Genomic DNA, 21,581 nt, shown 5'->3' with positions numbered 1-21,581 from the left:
TTAAATGTCTAACTGAGTAGATATAATAGCATCTGATACCATTCTCAGCCAATAAACTTTTCATAAGTTTATTGGCTGAGAATGTGTCAGATGCTAAAGTGGTCCAAGAACAGATCCTTTTCACAAGGATCTGTTCTTGGACCACTGCTGTTTAATTTGTTCATAAATGATATAGGAAAGGATCTGAGAGGAACAGTTCATTTGTTTGCGGATGATGCGAAGTTGGGTAGGGCAATAGTGAATGCAGATGACGTCAAAATTTTGCAGGATGATTTGGATAGATTGGAGGTCTGGGCTAGGGAGAATGGTTGTCAATTGAATGTGGCAAAATGTAAGGTTATGCATTTTGGGGTGAAAAGATTGGAGGCAGTTTACTGCATTGGTGGAACTGTGCTCCAGGAAATTGATGAGGCACGAGATTTAGGAGTGTTGGTGGATAAGGAATTGAAATTTAGGGGACACATTGCAAAAGTGGCCAAATCAGCTCATCAAATCACTTGGTTGCTGAAGAATACGTTGACAAGCAGGTTATTGTTCCTCTGTATCGAGCCTTGATAAGACCTCATCTCGACTACTGTGCTCAGATTTGGTCACCTAGGTTTCTTCTTGATGGGGAGGAGGTGGAGAGGATCCAGAGGCGAGTGACCAAGATGATAGCAGGTCTGTGGAATGAACCGTATGAGAACAGGTTGAAGATTTGTGGGTTGCAAAAATTGGTTGATAGGCGGAGGAGGGGAGATATGATTGAGACATTCAAATTACTGAAGGGTTTCTATAAAATTAATTCAGAAGATATTTTTGAGAACAGGGCTGGTTGTGGGAGGACTAGGGGACATCCATGGAAACTGGGCAGAAGTGTGGTTAGTAAAGGTGTTAGAGCTGGGTTCTTTACTTTTAGAGTAGTGAATGAGTGGAATGCGCTCCCTGAGTCTGTGGTGGATGCTGTGACAGTGAATGAGTTTAAGGCGAGGTATGATAGATACTGTATGAATGTCGAATAGTTGTGATGAAAATGATTTGGGGCCTCCCTCGATGAGTCTAATGACTCCCTGGAGTTGCCCGTAATAATAATAATAATAATATAACTACTCTGTTCATCTGCTTTTCCTTCTTATGTTCAAAAAAAGAAAAGCAGATTTATTGTTACTAACATTATTTCTGTGATGAAAATGATGTGTTCTCAGCCAATAAACTTTTCATATAACTACTCTGTTCATCTGCTTCTTATGTTCACAAAAAAGAAAAGCAGATTTATTGTTACTAACATAATTTCTGTGATTGGGACAAGTGGTTATGATTACATGAACATTTCCACGTGTAGATATAGAATACGATGCTTATATTTAAGGTATGTAATTAAGAATTATCATGTGTAGTTCCTAATTTGATAAGATCAAAACCATTATGCTTAAAAATGTAAATAACATTGAACAGTATGCGGTATATATTCAATTACTTGCTATTTGCTTTTAAAAAAATTGTTCAGAAAACTGGAAATATTTAGATATCCTTTACATTCACAAAAAAAATTTATTACATTGTAACATATCTTCACTTTCCATCTTCTTTCTCTCTTTTCTCCATATGTGCAAACTGTAAGTGAATATTTCTAATTAAACTAGGTTTTATAAATTGGTATTTTAACAGTGATAGAATTTGAAGAGAAATTGATTGTTTTTCTCTCTCTCTTGAAAATTTATATAATCTATAAAATTTAGTGCTCTTTTGTAAAATAGTTGTAAATGTAATTAATCAAAATTAATTTCTTATAGGATTATATGCGTGCATTTGAGCAACGCCGAATGGCAGTAAATCGTGGAGCATCACAAGCTACTATAGAAAGGAATACTTTACCACATAAATATAAAAAAGTAGGTGTATACAAACCCATGTACTTGTGTTTCAATTTATATACACTAATGCAAATATAAGTAGTCCCTGAATTACATCTTTGTGACATATTATACTTTACTTTATGATATGCCCATAAAAATAACTTAGTCCTGTATATATATATATAAAAAAAAAAGTAATTTAGATGTTGAATTAATTTCAACATTTGAAAATTTGATTCCAAATACTTGCTCAGTGGAAATGGCATTTGCACTCCACAGCTCTAGGCCACCAGAAGAAAGACCTAGGTTCGATTCTATTACTGACTAGAGGAACATTTTCTAAGTCTTTCTTCAACTGGTTCCTGAGTTCATCAATCTCTGACATAGGCAAGTGGGTTTTTTCTCCTGGAAACTCAAAAAAAATCGACTGTAGAACCCACACTATTTCAGACAATAAATATAATGTTAGTTACCACAAGATGGCCTCACTTGTCAGACGTCTCTGCATTAGATGCTGTTTATAATTATTGATAGTCTGGAACTAGCTATCTCAGATTGGCTGGCAGTAAAGATTGAACTGCCCCCCCCCCCCACCCCCACCCACTCTTTAGAAGCTAGATGGAGCTAAAATGACCTCGCCTATTACCTATAGGAGAATAAAAGGCATTATTGGATTTATTATATATTCATGCACTATTAATACATTGGATTAATATAATGGATGGAACTAGTCCATAGTGATCGTCCTTGGTAAATGTGGCGGTCGAGTTTAGCTAGTCTAGAAAACGTGTTTTTAAAGTTAAATATAGTGTGGCTTTTTGTCACAAATTGTGCTGCAATTGTGCATCGGTTAGAAACAAGTGTCCTTCAGTGGTATTATTGTTTAGAACTGTGTTGTATATATTGTGTTTTCACTGCCGTTTGTTTCACTATATCAACGTGTAAAGATGGCGTCCAACAAGAAACGTACGTCAGCGGCGCGCAGGACTTCTACTACTACACGAAAGGCTGGCTCAGCATTAGATTTTTCGCAATGGATGCGTTGCGGAAACTGCTATATGTATGCACCGAAAAATGTGAAGGATCTGTGGTCGGTCTGGCAAAATGAGAAGAACGAAAATGTCGACGTATGTGAGAAGTGTCGGGATAGGCTGGAGCGTTTAGGAATGGAAGCTGACATCGGGACCGTAGCGGAAGAACTTCGGCGGGAGTTTATGAAAATGAAAAATGACCTTCATCTTCTTCATGAGGAAGTGGAAGTGATCGGTAAGGAGATACTGGAAGTTAAAGCTGAATTTAATGTGTTAAACAGAGAAATTAGGACTATAGAGATTACTTTAGCTGAAGTAACTAGAACAGGATTACATATGGGTGAGTCTTTGGTGAATGATTCAGTAATAAATAGTATGGGAGTGATTGGGAGTCAACATAATAAAACCACAAGTGGCCTAGAAGAAATGAGATGTAGTGAGAGTGGGGGGGTAAGTAATAGAGAGTTGAGTAATGAAGCTGGGAGAGTCATGCTGAATAGTGTAGAGAATGAGTCCATGAGTGTGGACTTGAATGAAGTTAAGAGTGGTAAAATATATGGTGATTCTATGATTAAGGGTATGGAGAGTGGTATGCATGAGGAGTGCTTGGCTGATGGGACAATAGAAAGAGTGGCTTTAGCAATAAAGAGAGGGCATGAAGCAGACAAGATGATAGTTATGGTGGGTACGAATGACCTGAGAGGTAGTATAAATCGGGTAGGAAAAGATTTAAGAACATTATTAGATATTGTGAAGAGGAAAAGTGTCAATGGGAGAATAGTGTGTGTGCTGCATCGTTTTGACAATTACGAGTTAAGTAGACGAGCAATGATAATGAATGATATGATTGCAAGAATGTGCAGAAAAAGAGGTCTGGAGTTTGTTGATGTTTGGAGTGTGTTTGAAGGAAAAAGGCAGTTGTATGCTAGAGATGGACTGCATCTTAACATGGAAGGACATAAGCGATTGAAGAAGTTATTGTTTTCTGAACAGGTTGAAGTTATTGGGCAGGGAAACTAATATTGAAAAGGTTGAGTGTAAGAGAGAGAAACTTTAGCACTGATTGTGTATTTATTGATCCTTATAGGCTGAATAAATTGCAGAAGAGAGGGGATAAAAATCGGCATAGTACTACGGTAGTTAGTGAGAAATAAGCGAAATAAGAGATAAGAATTTTTGGCATTAGTCAGTGAAATCTCACCAAAAGTTGTAGGCATTAGTGAAACTTGGCTGTCAGCAGAAGATGTGGTCACTGGAATTGAATGTGATGGGTACAGTATTTTCAGGGAGGATAGAGAAGATAGAACAGGAGGAGGAGTACTGTTGATGATAGCTGATGTGTTGCAGCCAAAGAAAGTAGTATATCATGATGATAGACATGTGAATGAGAGTTCATTTGAGGCAGTCTGGTGCAAAATAGTGACCAACGCAACCAAATATACAGTTGGATGCTGCTATAGGCCAGGGAGTACGGGGGGAGATATTGAATTCATGCATCAGCAACTTAGTGCAATGAGTGAAGGCTTGGTGATTATTATGGGGGATTTTAATTACGGTGATATCAATTGGAAGGAGGAAATATCACGTAGCAAAAAGGAAATGGAATTCATACATCTTCTACGAGATAATTACTTGAAACAGCACGTAACTGAAGGGACACGGGGTGTGAGAGTGTTGGACCTGGTTATTGGTTCAGAGGTTATATGCATAAGTAAGGTGTCCTCGTTACCTCCAGTTGGTGAAAGCGATCATGTGGTATTGACTTGGGAGGTTGCAAAATCTGTGGATTTTTCTATTAAGAAGGGGTATGTACGGAACTACAGATTAGGCAATTATAACAAGCTTCGGGGTGAGCTTGCAGCCATCCCATGGCAGAACATATTGCAAGGGAAAGATGTTAGCAGTGCTTGGGATAAAATCAGCGGGTATTTGAGGAAAGCAATATTAGATTGTGTCCCCATGGTTAGGAGGTCAAACAAGGCAGGCATTAGATGGATGAGCAGTAGTATCAAGCTTGAACTGCAAAAAAAGAAAATGTTATGGAGAATTTACAAGGAGAAAGGCGATCAGGACACCCATGAGCAGTACAAGGCTCAAGCTAGGAAAGTTACCAGCATAGTAAGAAAAGCTAAATCAGATTATGAGAAGACCTTAGCCAAAGAGATCAAGGGTAATCCCAAAGAGTTCTTCCGCTATGTGGCAAGTAAGAGGAAGAATGACTTCGGAAGGATAACCTTAGTGGGTGCTGATGGTATTGAGGTGACAAAATCAGATGTAATAGTCGAGTTACTGAGTGATCACTTTTCAAAAGTCTATCACCCAAGTGAGGATATCTCTATACCTACAGCAATACCTAATGTGAGAATTGAAGCTAAAGAATCAGAGGTATTAAATATATTGCAAAACTTAAATGCAAACACTGCGGTAGGCTTAGATGGAATATCAGCTCGGGTGTTGCGTGAATGTGCAAATGAATTGTCAACCCCTCTCACCTGGATATTTAACTTAAGTTTGAACTCTGGTATGCTCCCTAGGGAGTGGAAGTTAGGCAAAGTGGTTCCTTTGCATAAGGGTGGCTCTAAAACTGCAGTATTGAATTACAGACCAATCACCATCTCAGGAGTAGTGGTAAAAGTATTGGAAAAGTTGGTTAAAGACAAAATTCAAGAATGGGTGGATCAGGATATGATACTCTATAGAGGCCAACATGGTTTTGTTAAAGGTAGATCCTTCCTTAGCAATCTATTAACTATTCATAATAGAATAACATCTGAGTTGGACAAAGGAACTGGCTACACAGTGGTACTTCTGGATTTTGCTAAGGCTTTTGACAGGATACCCCATAGAACACTGTTACGCAAATTGGAGCAGATGGGAATGGATATTAAATTGGTGATATGGATAGGAGAATGGCTCAGGGAGAGATACCATAAGGTGGTGTATGGAGGAGCCGAGTCCAGAATGAGGCAGGTGACCAGTGGTGTGCCTCAGGGCTCTGTGCTTGGGCCAATGTTGTTTAATTTGTATATAAATGATATAGGAAACGGCTTAAAGGGAGATATTCAGTTGTTTGCTGATGATGCAAAGTTGTGTAGTGCAATAAAAAATCAAGCTGATGTTGAAAGTTTGCAGGAGGATTTAAATAAGCTGGTAAAATGGGCAAAAGAAAATGGATGTCAGTTCAATGTGGAAAAGTGTAAAGTCATGCATTTTGGGATTAAAAGATTACCAGCTGTGTACTACATCGATGGAAAGGTACTCCAAGAGATTGATGAGGCTAGGGACTTAGGGGTATTGGTAGATAGGGAGATGAAGTTCAGAGGACACATTGCTAAGGTGTCCAAGATTGCACATAGGATTACTTGGTTGTTGAGGAACACACTGACATCCAGAGATAAAGAGGTTATTATTCCCCTTTATAAAGCATTGATACTTCCACATTTGCATTACTGTGCTCAGGTCTGGTCACCTGGATTCCTTGGAGATGAGGAGGCTGTGGAGAGGGTTCAGAGAAGAGTGACCAAGTTGGTGAGTGATATAAAAAATGCTCCCTACATTGATAGATTGAGAGCTTGTGGATTGCAGAGATTGGTTGATAGGCGAAGAAGAGGGGATATGATAGAAACATTCAAATTACTAAAAGGTTTTTATAGGATTGATGCAGGGGAAATGTTTCAGCTGTGTGATAGTGATGGAAGAACAAGAGGTCATCTCTGGAAATTAAAGAAGAGTGTGGTTAACAAAGGTGTCAGAACAAGGTTTTTTGCCTGGAGGGTGGTGAATGAGTGGAATTCATTGCCTGACTTAGTTGTGAGCTCTTCGTCTGTAAATGAATTCAAGAAGAGATATGACAGATATTGTTTTGCTAGTTTGGGTCTCCCGCGATGAGTCTACTGACTCCATGGAGATACCCGTAATAATAATAATCATCAAGTGAATCATCTGACCAGTTCAATCATCAGACTTTGTAGTTGAAATTTGTTCAGCTGGATTGTAGATTAAACTAATCAAATAATCACATCATGAGGATGATAGCATAATGGACAAGGTTGAGTCCATTGAACAACTTGTTGCAAAGAATGCTACACTCTTACAAATTCTGAATTTTCTGTCTATACCAAAGCTTGCCAACTTAATACTGTTACTAAAGCATTGAACTGTCACTAGAAACAAAGCAATTTTGAATGTTTTTGTTAATCATTGATGAAAGGACTGCAGGAGGCACTTACTCGGAATAATATGTTTTGATGTATATTTGAATTGCTATTTTAGTAATTATGGAACAGTGGTGGAAGATGAGGGTGGTTTGTGTTTAATTCTTGAGATCTTGAAGCCATTCTTATTTAGATAATTGAGGATGCCTCCTGCTATACTAAATTTCGTATGAAGTAAAAAAAAAAACCTAGGGTTCTTGTCAGTTAGTCCTGTGGAAGTCAAGTGAATTCAGAAAGAGACCTGATTTCCTCTGAATTAATTGTCAAGTTTCAAGAGGGAACTTGAAAGCCAACCTAAGACTGTATTTCCATAGTAACCCCCCCCCCGAAATTCTATGCTATACAGGGTGACTGTTGTGAGATTATTAAAGTCAACATTTATTTTGGGTGGGTTTCTGTGTAGTTTGTTAATTATAGAGTGTAGAAAGTCGTTTTGATTACCTGGAGATTGTTTGTAATTGCTTGCACCACCACATTTATAAGCTTAGTGTAATCAACACATTTGAAAAGACAGTGTGGTGGTAGTTGAGACCACATGTGTGTGTGTTTCCCTTTATTATGTGGTGGTCTAGACATACAAAGCAGTGTAAAAGAAGTAGCTGCAATATTAAAAGGAATAGAACCTTGCTTTCCAGGTATTGATTTTTGGTGTTTGTTCAAATGACTGAGAAAAATAATAATAGTTTGGGTACTGTGTGGGAAGATGTTTTTTTGTCTCCCACTCACAAAGAGTTGTAAACCTATAATATATCCATGCTCTGAGCAGACTGGAATTTTTTTTTTTAATACATAGTCTGGAAACATTGCTCTAGAAAACAAACATGGAACTTTTTAGGCTTTTAATAAGCACAGCAGTGGTCTCACACCAGATGAAATTTATCTCCCACCTAAAGACAGTCACAAGCATCCCATGTCCATGGTGAGATTCGAACTCTCCAGTTTGCTAGCTGGAAAGTGAATACATTTAGCCACTTAGCCAACTAAGATGACAAATGAATGACAGATGACAAACATGTCTGAGCCATACTTTCACTTTTAAAGGGGGTGGGAGAAGAATTTAAAGCATGTTCAAAAAAGACTCCATGTAAAAGTTGGCTGTGTGGGAAGTGATGAAGTATTGAGACTGTAGCTGTACCTTTCCTCCATAGAATATATTATCCTGAATGCAGAATATGTGAGAAGAAAGCAGTAATATCAGCTGGGAATTTGTTCTGTAACAACAGAACAGGGCAGTAGAATCAAACTGATCAAAATGTCTTCATTATAAAGCATGCGCTTTTTAGTCTTATTAATGAAATGCTGTATGTGTTCTTAAAGTAGAAAAGGAAAACACTTTCCAAACCTCTTCAGTGTTTCTTGTGCAAATAATAAGTGTCTATATCTGTCAACAATTAGAGATGAGTGGGACGTTGCTTTTATATATGTTGGATAGATCATAAATTCTAAGGGAGTGGCAGTGGATAGAAATAATTTTTGCATAATTTCTGTTGACCATAGGATTACTTTTCAAGTAAAAAGTATAACTGTTTCATTCTCTTTTTGAGTTGTATTTTTTATATTCATCCCACTCACAAAAGATGCGTATGTATGCATGTATACACACACTGCACAACTAATTTGTTAGGACAAATTATAATTTTTTTTTTTATATACAACACTCAAAGCTACTTACATAGTCAGCTTGAACAGAAGATTAAAATCTTTTTGCTTTGTATGTTATTTATTATTATTACACTTCTTTTTATTTATTTATTCATTCATTTATTTATTTTATATGTGAAACCTCTACTTTGACTCAAGCTGTTCCTGTGGTTAAAGAACATAATTCTTATAGTTTATTGGTCATTGTGTTATAAGCTTGTACCTTCAAATATCTGCTCTTGAAGACAACCTTGACACAGGAAGCAAACATTTAATGTAATTTTTTAATAAGTTTGAATAATTCCTGGTGCCATTCATGCTACCTGTATGCCTGTGGCTTTTATTTAAATATAACATGATTTGCACTAAAACAGAAAATTTGATATATTTGATCTATTCATTTCTTGTAATAAAGATAAATGTTAATTACTGAATATAATGAGATTTTGAGTCACATTCTGAAATTTATTAGTCTTTTTTTTCTATTTTTATTAATTTTATATGTATATTTTATGCATTTTTATATATATATATATATATATATATATATATATATATATATATATTTTACATAGCCCAGAAACCAAACACGGAACTTTTCAAAGCTACTCCTGAAGTGAGACAGTTGTCTCACTTCAGGAGTAGTGAGACAACTGTCTCACACCAGGTGATGAACTTCACTTAGTACCATTGGTCATCAAATGACCAATATTACAATATAAATTAGGGCTTCACTTAGTGAATTTCACAAATACACAATGAAAATATTATTGTAAATAAAAACAGAATATTGAAAAAAATGTAAATATACACTGGTTTCTCTAAGTGAATGAACAAAGCGAAAAATCATGGTCCCAGAGAAGGTTCTCCTAAGGAAGAAGTGAAGGAATTTTTCAAGTCATTAGAACAGGGAGCTGACATAAAGAAAATGGAAAAAATGGTCCTTGTTGAAGATCTAAACAGTTGAGTAGGAAATGAATCCCACCAGTCATATAGAAAAAATTTTTGGAAAATTTGGAGAAAAGGACAGTTATCTGCTGCTCAGAATATGGAATAGTCATAACTAACACTATGTTCCAACATAAAGATGTGCACAAGTTCATCCCACTTAGAAGTTCATTCTACTTAACTTCCAATAACTGTAATTTGCATCTTTCTTTTGGCATGTTTAATTTGAATTCTTAATCTTAGGCCTCACTGACTAAGTTATTGTTGAGAGTGATATCTTCATGGTGGTTGAAGCTACCAGAGTGTACAGGGGATTTGAAATTGGAAGTAACCATCACTTAGCTTTAAGTAGGTTAAAAATGAATGTCACATTTGAAAGAACATTATGTAAGAAAGCTTTAAAAATAATTAAAGTTGAGCAGATTTTACAGGTAAACTGTTGAACTGAATTATACAAACATTATTGCAGAAAAAATGAAGCAGTTTGAAAACAAGAAACACACCTTGGAATCTCAGTGCCAAACTCTAGAAAACATGGATTGATTCAGCTGAGGAGGTATGTGGTGAATTTGTCTGCAAGGATAGAAAAATAAGAACAACATGGTGGTCATAAGATGTTAAAGAAGCAATCCTGGACAAGAATGCATACAGAAAGTTTCTAGCAAATAAATCGGCACATGCCTAAAAGAATACAGAGAAAAATGGTAAGAGAGCTGAGCTATGTGTGAAATTAGCTAAACAAAAGTTATGGGAAAACTGCAGTAAAGAACATAGAAAATACATATCAGTAAGGCAGCAAAATGTTCTGGAGGATATTGAGAAAGCTTAGAAATGGAGGAAAGAATACTGTAAAAGGAATCAAAGATGATAAAGGTAACATGAAAATTGAAGATAAGATGTCTGGAGTAATTACTTTGAAAGGCTTAAACAAAAGAAGCAGTGACAGAACCATACTAGAGAATTTTCAAAAGGAATGCAAAGAGGAGTACATATCAATACTTTAGGTAGAAAAAGATATCAGAAACTTGAAATATGTAAAGGAAGCTGATCTAGATGGTATTTGTCCAGAAATGCTGCTTAAATATGGAGGTATAAAAGTTTTACAGTGGTTACCATGCATAATTAAGAGGGCCTGGTCAGAACATCAAATTCCAGGTGATTGGAGTAGAGCTCTCATAGTTCCCATCTATAAAAAAAGGGGAATAAAGCTGAATGGGAAAAATTACAGAAGAATTTCTCCATTAAGTGTTCCAGGTAAAATTTATGCGAGCATACTTTGAAAGAGGTTGATAAAAATTGTGGAAGAGAAACTTGGAGAAGAATAAGCTGGGTTCAGACCAAATACAAGTTGTCAAGTTCAGATTTTCACTTTATGACAAATGTTGAGAAATCATAGGAATATGACAAGGTGCCTAGAGTTTAAAAGCTTTTCAAAACACTTCAGTTATACAAAGCAATATATTGTCTATATTTAAGTTGTAAGACAGCAGTTAGAATTGAAGGAAATATGGGAAGATTTAATGTAAAATTAGAAGTAAGACAAGGATGCACATTATCTCCTCTCTTATTTATTATCTATATCGATCTCATCATGACAAAGTGGCATTATGTCTGATATTAGAATTGGAGATATTAAACTTGGCTCTTTGCTTTGTTCAGATGATGTACTCCTAAACACCTCTAGGGCAAGCCTTCAAAATTCTTTAACTAAATTGAATAACAGTTATAACAAGTTCGGCATGAAAATCAGCAATACGCCCTCTGTCCAAAAAGAAACCAAACTTTTGATAAAAAATAAAACACAGGCCAATTATAATTATTCAGATCATTTATTTCAATCAATATACTCTCCCTCAGCTTCGATATAGCGTTTGGCATGGTCAATTAATTCAATAAATGAGTTTTTTATATGGGTTTTTAGGATACTGTTGAGGGCATGGTTACTGCTGCTTGAACATTTTCAATGGTGTTGTAACTCTTTCCTTTCGTCGGCAAATGAAGTTGGGGGAAGAGAAAGAAGTCACAGGTTGCTAAATCAGGTAAATACGGCAAGTGATCCAACACACAAATTTGGTTTTTGCTCAAAAACTGTCTCACAATGTTCGAGTGATAAGATGGTGCATTATCATGCAAAAGTTACCAGCTGCCTGCATCACGATATTTATGCAGTACGCAACGAATTCTCACTATCAATCGCTTCAAAACTTCCATTTGGCCAGGCAGGGCATATTCTTTGTGGATAATGCCCTTGGAATTGTAGAAACAAATCAGCATTGTCTTTACTTTTGACTTTTCCAAGCGACTTTTTTTCGGATGCCCCTCTTCTGGTGATCTCCACTCAACACTGATGCTTTGTTTCGGTCTCATACTCAAAACACCATGTTTTGTCACCAGTAACAATCATTTCAAGGAAGTTTGGTCATTGCAGTGTTCAATTCGATACAGTTTTTGGTCGTTCGTCGGTCAACTTGTGGGGAACAAATTGCTAATTCAATCTATGAAGGCCCAAACTCTCAGTCAAAATGTTGTGCACAGTTGTTGGAATCCCCAGTTCAAATTCAATCAACCTCACGGACAATTTCAGGTTTTCTTTGATGAAATCGCGTACTTTTTGGATGTCTTAATTTCGCTCAGTCCAGTTTTTGGACAGCCGGGCTTTTCGTCGTCCTCAAACGTCTTACAACCACTTTGAAATCGCTTAAACCACTCGTAAACTTGAGTACAGGATAATCATCACCGTATGCTTTATGAAGCATTTGATTTATTTCGGTAAAACTTTTACCAAGCTTAACACAAAAGTCAATCGCAGCTCTCTGTTTGAAACTCATTCGTCAAAACACACTGTCACTCTTGGCACTTTAACTTGGCTTCTAATGAAACAAATGTCATAAACAGTTGACACAACACTAATGAAGGGTGGCGCCACTAGTTTCTTCTATTTTTGAGAAGTTCGGTTTCTTTTTGGACAGAGGGTGTAAAAAGACCAAAACTATGAAAATAGGCAGGAACATAGGAAACTTCAGCTGCATTCTGAATGGAGAGTCTATAAAACTAATAAATTATTTCAGCTATTTAAGTACAATTTTTAGTGATGATGGCAAATTAAATTTAGAAATCACAATAGAATAAGCAAAGCTGGTATGGTGGGGGAGCCAGTTGAATAAATGTATATGGAATAAGAAACAAATTGACCAAAACAGCAAACTAGTAGCAGTATATGATAAAATGTTCAAACCAGTTGTTATGGATCTGAGAGTTGACTTAAAAATAAAGTACCTGATCAAAGATTAGAGACCACAGATAAAGAGTTCTTAGAAAAATTTAAGGAGTGAACAGATGGTATCAATTCAATCTAATCTAAGGTGTGTGACCACTTAGATAAAGCATGTGAAGAAAGGTTAGCAAAACAGATATTTGATGATGACATGAAAGAGACCCAGAGGAAGACAAGATCTAGGTGGATTGATTCGGTCAGAAGTGTCTTAGAAGAACAAAATACTTAATCTATCATAGAAGCATGAATGATTGATTGATAAGAAACATCATCTTAACTGGGTGGTGGAGGGACAGAAACATCTGTCCCTCCACCAATTGGATATGGCTGCAAGACATAAATTGATTGATTCAGGTGGTGAGACCCATCGTTAAGATTAGAGGTCATCCAAAGTCAGGTAGAAGTAGCCAGATGGCTGCATGTCAGTCGTTCTGTGGTTCACAGATTGTGGAACCAATTCCAATAGTCACAAACAACAACTCGGAGATACAGTGAAGGAAGACCAAGAGCTACAATGGCAGTGAATGACTGATTCTTTGATTATCCACTCGCTGAAACAGGAGTGCTACCTGAAATCAGCTATGATCTAACCTTGCATTAGCTACAGGAACATTAGTATCTGCTTTTGCTGTGCACAGAAGGCTTCACAAAGGTAGCCTGCATGTCCCTTTCCCGATGCCACATGAGAGAACATTTGAAGTGGGCCAGGCTGCACATCAACTGGACCCAAGGCCATTGGGGATTGTACTGTTTACAGGTGAGTTTTGATAGGGAAGACATCCTACAAGACAACATTCTCATCAAGCAAAGCTTGTAGATCAGTATCTTCAAGAAGAGACTATTGTATGTGTGAACTGGCCAGCCAGGTCTCCTGACCTCAATTCTATTGAGCATGTCTGGTGTGCTCTGGGTAGACATTTTGCTACTCTCAACTGTTATTACTGAGTTCCTAGACACCATTATAAACAATAAGAAACATCGTTATGACTGCATTCCTTATTGAGACACTTTAAGAATCTCATTTTGACCTCTTGTTTTTGACCATTTGTTGCTGAATTAAACTATTTATTTACAATTTTTGTGGTCGTTTCTTTCACATTCCATATCATACTGCTTTTTCACTGAATTTAATAAAAATTCATCATACAGTTTTTGTGTTATTGTGATTTTTCTTTGTGTTCTTTAATTTATGGAAACCAGTGTATATGAATTTCAGATATTTCTCCAAGAAATAGTTTTAAATTAAATTAAATATGCTGAGAAATTATATTCTTGGTTTATCCTTTATCCAAGAGTAAGCAAGCAAGTTTGCATGTGAAGTATATTCATGATCAATGCAAAGCATGCATCCTTTTGGGTGTGCATAACGCTAAGTATTATGGGAAGGGCCACTACCCAGATCAATTTCGACCCTTATTGAGGTATGTTAAAGTGCAGGGATATCTCTAAAAACACTGAGTGACCTTAAAGGATCACTACTAAACTCATCACTCCAGGACAGGAAACTCAGCAGTGTTCCTACTCAATGACAAGCAAAAACCAACCACCAAGCAGAACCTTTCTACTCCTCTGGAAGCAAGCTGTCATCAGTGGAAGCCAGATCCAGAAGTGATACCAAGGTTGAATTAATACAGAACTCATATATTTCCCATATACAAGTAGTGAAAATGTTTCACAACTTATTATAAAAAGAATATTCTGGATCAGAGCTTATTGTTGAAAGATTTTTCACTTTTATTATAATTACGGCTATTTTGCCTGCTTCAGTTTAGGAGTGCCCCTGTTTAAATGTCATTGGCTATTTGCTCATGGATTCTTAGGGCATTGTAGATGTAAATTTACCAAAAAGTATATGTAGTATAAGGAAGAGAAATTTACACATACCTTTTTCTGGGTGTTGCAGCTTTTCTTCTTTCTGCGCTGTCCGAAAACTACTGAGTGTGTGGAGGGGGGGGTAGGCAATTTGGGAGAATTAAATTAGAAAAACCCGGGTTTTTTTTCCAGTAATATATATATATACATATATATTATATTACTATATTATATAGGGTGGGGGAAAGGTGAAACAGTTGATTTTTTTATATAGGGAGGGGGAAGGGGAAAAAGGGGGTTGACGGGGTGCGGTCCGTTTCGACTATTCTCGGTCGTCATCTGAACACATTGGGAAAGTGGATGCTATGTCAGGTCGGGTAGGTGCTTCTGTTTTTGAAGTGTTTGTGTTATCGCCTATTGGTCGGGATTGTGACCTCAATTTTATGTTGTGAAGCTTCCAAACCTCGAAGATTATGTAGGGCCTGTGTACGTTGATAGAGTTCGCGTCACATTTTATGGCTATTGTTTCCGATATTCTTAGCATTGTTTCATTGTCTTGTCTGTCTACTATGATGGCCTTGTCGATCTGCGGGGTATGCTTTTGTTCAAGGGCGTGAACAGCTATTTCCGTTTTTCCTGTGCTTTGTATTCGATTTTTCTTTTTGATGTTATGTTTTTTAGTGTTTAAATGTTCTGGAATAGGGATGTTACAATCACGGGAGTGTTCTTGTAGTCTTGCCCATAAAGACCTGATGGTGGAACCTGTGTAGGTGATATCACAGTCTTTTTGGCAGGGAAATTTATAGACTACATTGTGATGTTCAAATATTTCTTTCTGTGTGTGAGGTTTGGTGGATTTTAGGAGATTTGCCAGTTTTTGGTTTGTGGTGAATACCAATTTGTAGTCAGTATGTTTGAAGATGTATTTATAAGCTTTGTATGTGTTTTGGGTGTATGGTAGTTTGATAATTTTGTGTGTTGGGGAGTTCGTTTTGGTACTTGGGTTGTTTTGGCGGTTTTTTGCCGTCTTGTTTGCATAGTTAATCAGTTGTGTAGGATAGTTGCGATTTATGAAGATCTGTGTTAGTTTTTTTATTTCTGCGTTTAGATTATTCTAATTGGTTGAAAATTTGTAAGCATTTATGAATTGTAATAAGATGACAGATTTTTTAACAGAATAGGGATGGTATGAGTGAAAATGGAGGTAGTTTCCGATATGCGAGGGTTTGTGGTATACTTTCGTGGCTATTGTGTGTTAATGTCAAGTTTAAGAAATTGATGGATTTGTTCTGTTCAGTTTCTGTGGTGAATTTTAGTCTGTTGCTGTAACCGTTTAGGGATGTTTTTAAGGTGGTGATGTGTGTGTGGGATTGCCAATGCACAGAATATCGTCCACGTATCTGCCATAAAAGGTGATGCCGGGGGGAAGGGAAGGGTGGAGTAGGAGTGATTCTATATGTGCTAGGAATAGTTCCGCTAGTTGTCCACTGATGTTTTGGCCCATGGGGAGTCCGAAGATTTGAATGTACATGTTGTTGTTGAACTTGAAGTTTGCTGAGATTATTAGTTTTATTAAGTTAATAATGTCAATGGGCGTTAGTTTAGTACGAGAGTGTATGGTGTGGTCTTCTGTGAGTAGTGTGTGTACGATGTCTAAAGTTCTGGGGACGTCCACGTTAGTGTATAAAGAGGCCGCATCCAATGAAGTGAGGATGTCTTCTTGGGATAGGGTTAGGTTTTTTATTTTTTTGAAAAGGTCGTCCGTGTTTTTTCATTAATTACAACATCTAACTTCATGATAAAAAACACAGATGACCTTTTCAAAAAAATAAAAAACCTAACCCTATCCCAAGATATCCCTCATTTCATTGGATGCGGCCTCTTTATACACTAATGTGGACGTCCCCAGAACTTTAGACATCGTACACACACTACTCACAGAAGACCACACCATACACTCTCGTACTAAACTAACGCCCATTGACATTATTAACTTAATAAAACTAATAATCTCGGCAAACTTATTCAAGTTCAACAACAACATGTACATTCAAATCTTCGGACTCCCCATGGGCCAAAACATCAGTGGACAACTAGCGGAACTATTCCTAGAACATATAGAATCACTCCTACTCCACCCCCCCCCCCCCGGCATCACCTTTTATGGCAGATACATGGACGATATTCTGTGCATTGGTAATCCCACACACATTACCACCTTAAAAACATCCCTAAACGGTTACAGCAACAGACTAAAATTCACCACAGAAACCGAACAGAACAAATCCATCAATTTCTGGTTAACTTGACATTAACCAAAACACACAACAAAATAGCCACGAAAGTATACCACAAACCCTCGCATATCGGAAACTACCTCCATTTTCACTCATACCATCCACATTCTGTTAAAAAATCTGTCATCTTATCACAATTCATAAATGCTTACAAATTTTCAACCAATCAGAATAATCTAAACGCAGAAATAAAAAAACTAACACAGATCTTCATAAATCGCAACTATCCAACACAACTGATTAACTATGCAAACAAGACGGCAAAAAACCGCTAAAACAACCCAAGTACCAAAACGAACTTCCCAACGCACAAAATTATCAAACTACCATACACCCAAAACACATACAAAGCTTATAAATACATCTTCAAACATACTGACTACAAATTGGTATTCACCACAAACCAAAAACTGGCAAATCTCCTAAAATCCACCAAACCTCACACACAGAAAGAAATATTTGAACATCACAATGTAGTCTATAAATTTCCCTTCCAAAAAGACTGTGATATCACCTTCACAGGTTCCGCCATCAGGTCTTTATGGGCAAGGCTACAAGAACACTTAAGTGATTGTAACATCCCTATTCCAGAATATCATCATCATCATTAAATTCCTGCGATGTACCCTCAAGGGGTGTACAGGATATGATAGTACTACATGAAAAAAATTACATCATTATTAATTTCCTATCTACAATTTTCCTCCAAATCAGTCTGTTACTTGTCAACACTCCAATATTATCAGATCTTATATTTCTATCGTCTAAAGCACTTTGTACAGTATCAATCCACCTATATCTTGGTCTTCCTCTCGGTCGTTTTCCTGCCAACCTGGCAGAGAACACTTGTTTTGCTAATCTTTCCTCGCCCATTCTGTTTAAGTGACCATACCACCTGAGATTAGCTCTGCTAACGCATTCCTGGATGCTGACAATGTCAAGTTCTTTCCTAATATCCTCGTTTTTAATATGATACTGCCATTGATGCCATCTGTTCGCGCCTATAATCTTTCTCAGGACTCTCATATCTGAAGTCTCTAGTCTTTGGTCAAGTGTTTTACTTCTGACCCAGCTCTCAGATCCATAAGTTAAAACTGGTTTGAACACTGTCTTGTATACAGCTAGTTTGGTGTTCTGACTAATTTCTCTCTTATTCCATATGAATTTATTCAATTGACTTCCCACCATACCAGCTTTGCTGATTCTGTTGTCTATTTCTATATTTAATTTACCATCTTCAGTAAAAATCGTGCCTAAATAGCTGTAACGTTTTACTTGTTCCACAGGTTCTCCATTCACAACACAGTTGACATTTTCAATGATTCTGCCTATTTTCATTGTCTTCGTCTTTTTATTGCTGACCTTCATACCATATCTATTACAAGAGCTATTCAATTTAGTCAGAGAATCTTGCAGACTTGTAGCGGATTTATTTAGAAGTATAACATCATCCGCATAAAGCAAAGAGCTGACATTAACATCTCCAATTTTGATATCATGTTTAATACCACTTTCCTTCATAATGTGATCCATATAGATAATGAATAACAGAGGGGATAATGTACATCCTTGTCTCACACCAGATTTAACATTAAACCATCTTCCTGTACTTCCTTCAATTCTAACTGCTGACTTACAACCCAAATAAAGACTAAGTATTGCTTGATATAATGTCCCATTGACACCATATAACTGCAGCGTATTGAATAGCTTCTCTCTTGGCACCTTGTCATATGCCTTTTCCAGATCGACAAAACTTAAATACAGATCTTTGTTATATTCCCATGCTTTCTCGACTATTTGTCGTAAAGTGAAGATCTGATCCTGACAGCCTCTATTTGGCCTGAATCCAGCTTGTTCTTCACCAAGCTTTTCTTCCACAATTCTTCTCAACCATTTCTCAAGTATACTTGCATAGATCTTGCCAGGAACACTCAGTAGGGAAATACCTCTGTAATTCTCACATGCAGTTTTATTTCCCTTTTTATATATGGGTACTATGAGAGCTCTACTCCAATCATCGGGAATTCGTCCCTCTGTCCAGGCTTTCTGAACTATGCAGTGCAACCACTGTAAGACTCTTATACCACCATACTTCAGCATTTCTGGTCGAATATCATCTACTCCTGCTGCCTTTCCACATTTCAAGCCTTTGATGGCTTTTTCTACTTCAAGTATGGATATGTATTCCTGACTGCATGCCTGGTCAGTGTTTTTTACCACTGTGCTGTCATCACTGCTTGTTTCACTTAGCAGTTTTTCAAAGTAATTACTCCATACTTCAGGGATATCTTTTTCTTCCGTTTTCATGTCACCTTTATCATCTCTAATTCCTTTTATAGCACTCTTTCCTCCATTCTTAAGCTTCTTCAACAACCTCTAGAATATTTTGCCACCTTCTTGATATTTATTTTCTATATTCTTGCCAAAGTCCTCCCATGACTTTTGTTTAGCTAGTTTTACACAGTGTTTAGCATTCTTGCATTTGTCTCTATATTCTCTAAGAGCACAAGCTGACTTATTTGACAGGAACTTTTGGTATGCTTTCTTCTTTTCCTTCACTGCCTCTTTAACCTCCTGTGTCCACCAGGGAGTTCTGATTTTTTTATCCTTACAAACAACCTCACCACATGCCTCTCTGGCAGAATCAATGAATGTTTTCTTCAGAGTTTGCCACTGAATCTCCAAGGTTTGATTCCTGTTCTCAAACTCTTTCATTTTTCCTTCAATAATCTTTGTGTATTTTAGTCTACAGCTCACATCTGAGAGCTGCTCAACTTTTATTCGCTTTAAAACTTTCTTACATGTTATTCTTTTCAATATGAAATTCAATTTTATCCTGCTCAAGACTAAATAGTGATCACTTCCGATTTCAAATCCTCTGTACACTCTGGTGTCCTGCACCAGGGAGAAAACATCACTATCAACAATAACATAGTCAATGAGACTTTTCTTATTCCTAGCCTCTTCTCTCCATGTGAATTTGTGCACATTTTTATGTTGGAACATGGTGTTAGTAATAACCAGTCCATGTCCTGAGCAGAAATCCAACAGATATTTGCCATTATTATTAGCTTTGCTCTTTTCTCCAAATTTTCCCAAAATATTTTTGTATGTCTCACAATCATTTCCTACTCTGCTATTTAGATCCCCAACAAGGACCAACTTTTCATTTTTCATTGTGTCAGTTGCTTTTTCTAAAGCCTCAAAAAATTCCTCCACTTCTGCCTTAGTAGAACCTTCTGTGGGACCATAGGCACAAATAAGTCTCATTGTCCAGTTCCCCATTCTCATATTTGCCCACATTACTCTACTTGAGACTGACTGCCATTCAAGAAGATTAGCCTCGTATTTTGTGTTGAATACCATGGCTACTCCTTCTTTTCCTTGATTGTCAATGCCTGAATATAACATTTTGTATTTATTGCTCAGAAAGATCTCACCAGTTTTGGTCTTTTTTTTTCAGTCACCCCTATTATGTCGATCTGGTACTTATCTGATTCCTCAGCTAGCTCCATTTCTTTGCCATTCAGGCTTCTTACATTGATAGTACCAATCTTTAACTCTGGTGATGTTGAGTTGGGGTTTATTTTCAGATTTGTTCCAGTAGCTGACTTTTCGTTGTTCGCCCTGGTTCCCTGGCGAAAACAACGGGGGCCTTGTTTAACCGGGCGACGCCCCAGCCGGCATGAAATTTTGTCATGTTGTACCATCATTCTATATTTTGGTTTAACCAATAAGAATACAATTTGGTTGGCTAAATCCCAAATTGCCAGCCCATCCTCGTCCGTTCAGTATCCAAGTAGATATCCAACAGGGTGCACCACGAGAAGGTGAGGATTGGACATTAGGTCAGAAGCCCTGGTCGGTTCTCCGCGTTCCTTTAAAGGCTATGTGGAGGTCTCCTCTCAGTTATACAGCTTTGACCCTTAAGCACCCCCAGTAAAAAACGTAACATCAAAAAGAAAAATCGAATACAAAGCACAGGAAAAACAGGAAGAGAAATTTATGTGTAAATTTCTCTTCCTTATACTACATATACTTTTTGGTAAATTTACATCTACAATGCCCTAAGAATCCATGAGTAAATAGCCAATGACATTTAAACAGGGGCACTCCTAAACTGAAGCAGGCAAAATTGCCTTAATTATAATAGTTTATTAAGAGGAGTAACATGGGAGTTTTCCCAGAAATAATATACATAGTTTTTTCACTTGGTTATAAATTAAAGTTACCAAGAAATTATATTCTTAGTTTATCTTTTATCCAAGCAAACAAAGTTTGCATGTGAATTGACTTTACCTGCATTATGGGGGATACTAAGGCAATTAATGTGAACTCATTGGCCTCTATATACAAGTGGCTTAGTCATGAAGATATTTCATGTGCAAACTTTGTTTGCTTGGATAAAATTTGGATAATTTCTTGATATCTTTAATTTAATTTATAACCAAGCAAAAAAAAACTTGCAACAAATAGTTTAAAACTTCCTTATGAAAATCATGTAGTACAAAAAAAATAAAAATGTG

General features: G+C 36.9%; 1 protein-coding gene across 2 annotated transcripts in view; it reads left to right on the top strand.

Annotated features, from left to right (window-relative positions):
• Positions 1 to 21,581, top strand: part of LOC150096278 (uncharacterized) — a 269,156-nt gene that overhangs the window by 215,028 nt on the left and 32,547 nt on the right. For both annotated transcript variants that reach the window (XM_090409235.1, XM_090409234.1), the window contains exon 12: positions 1,773 to 1,871. In XM_090409235.1, the coding sequence (XP_090265361.1) occupies positions 1,773 to 1,871 (99 nt within the window). The remainder of the gene's footprint in view (positions 1 to 1,772; positions 1,872 to 21,581) is intronic.

Source organism: Typopeltis vanoorti, chromosome 19 (genome assembly GCF_054136105.1).
Source record: "Typopeltis vanoorti isolate ZY-2024b chromosome 19, IOZ_Tvanoo_1.0, whole genome shotgun sequence".
Lineage (NCBI taxonomy): Eukaryota > Metazoa > Arthropoda > Arachnida > Uropygi > Thelyphonidae > Typopeltis > Typopeltis vanoorti.
The sequence above is the reverse complement of the archived record's forward strand: the minus strand, read 5'-3'. Positions and strand labels throughout refer to the sequence as shown.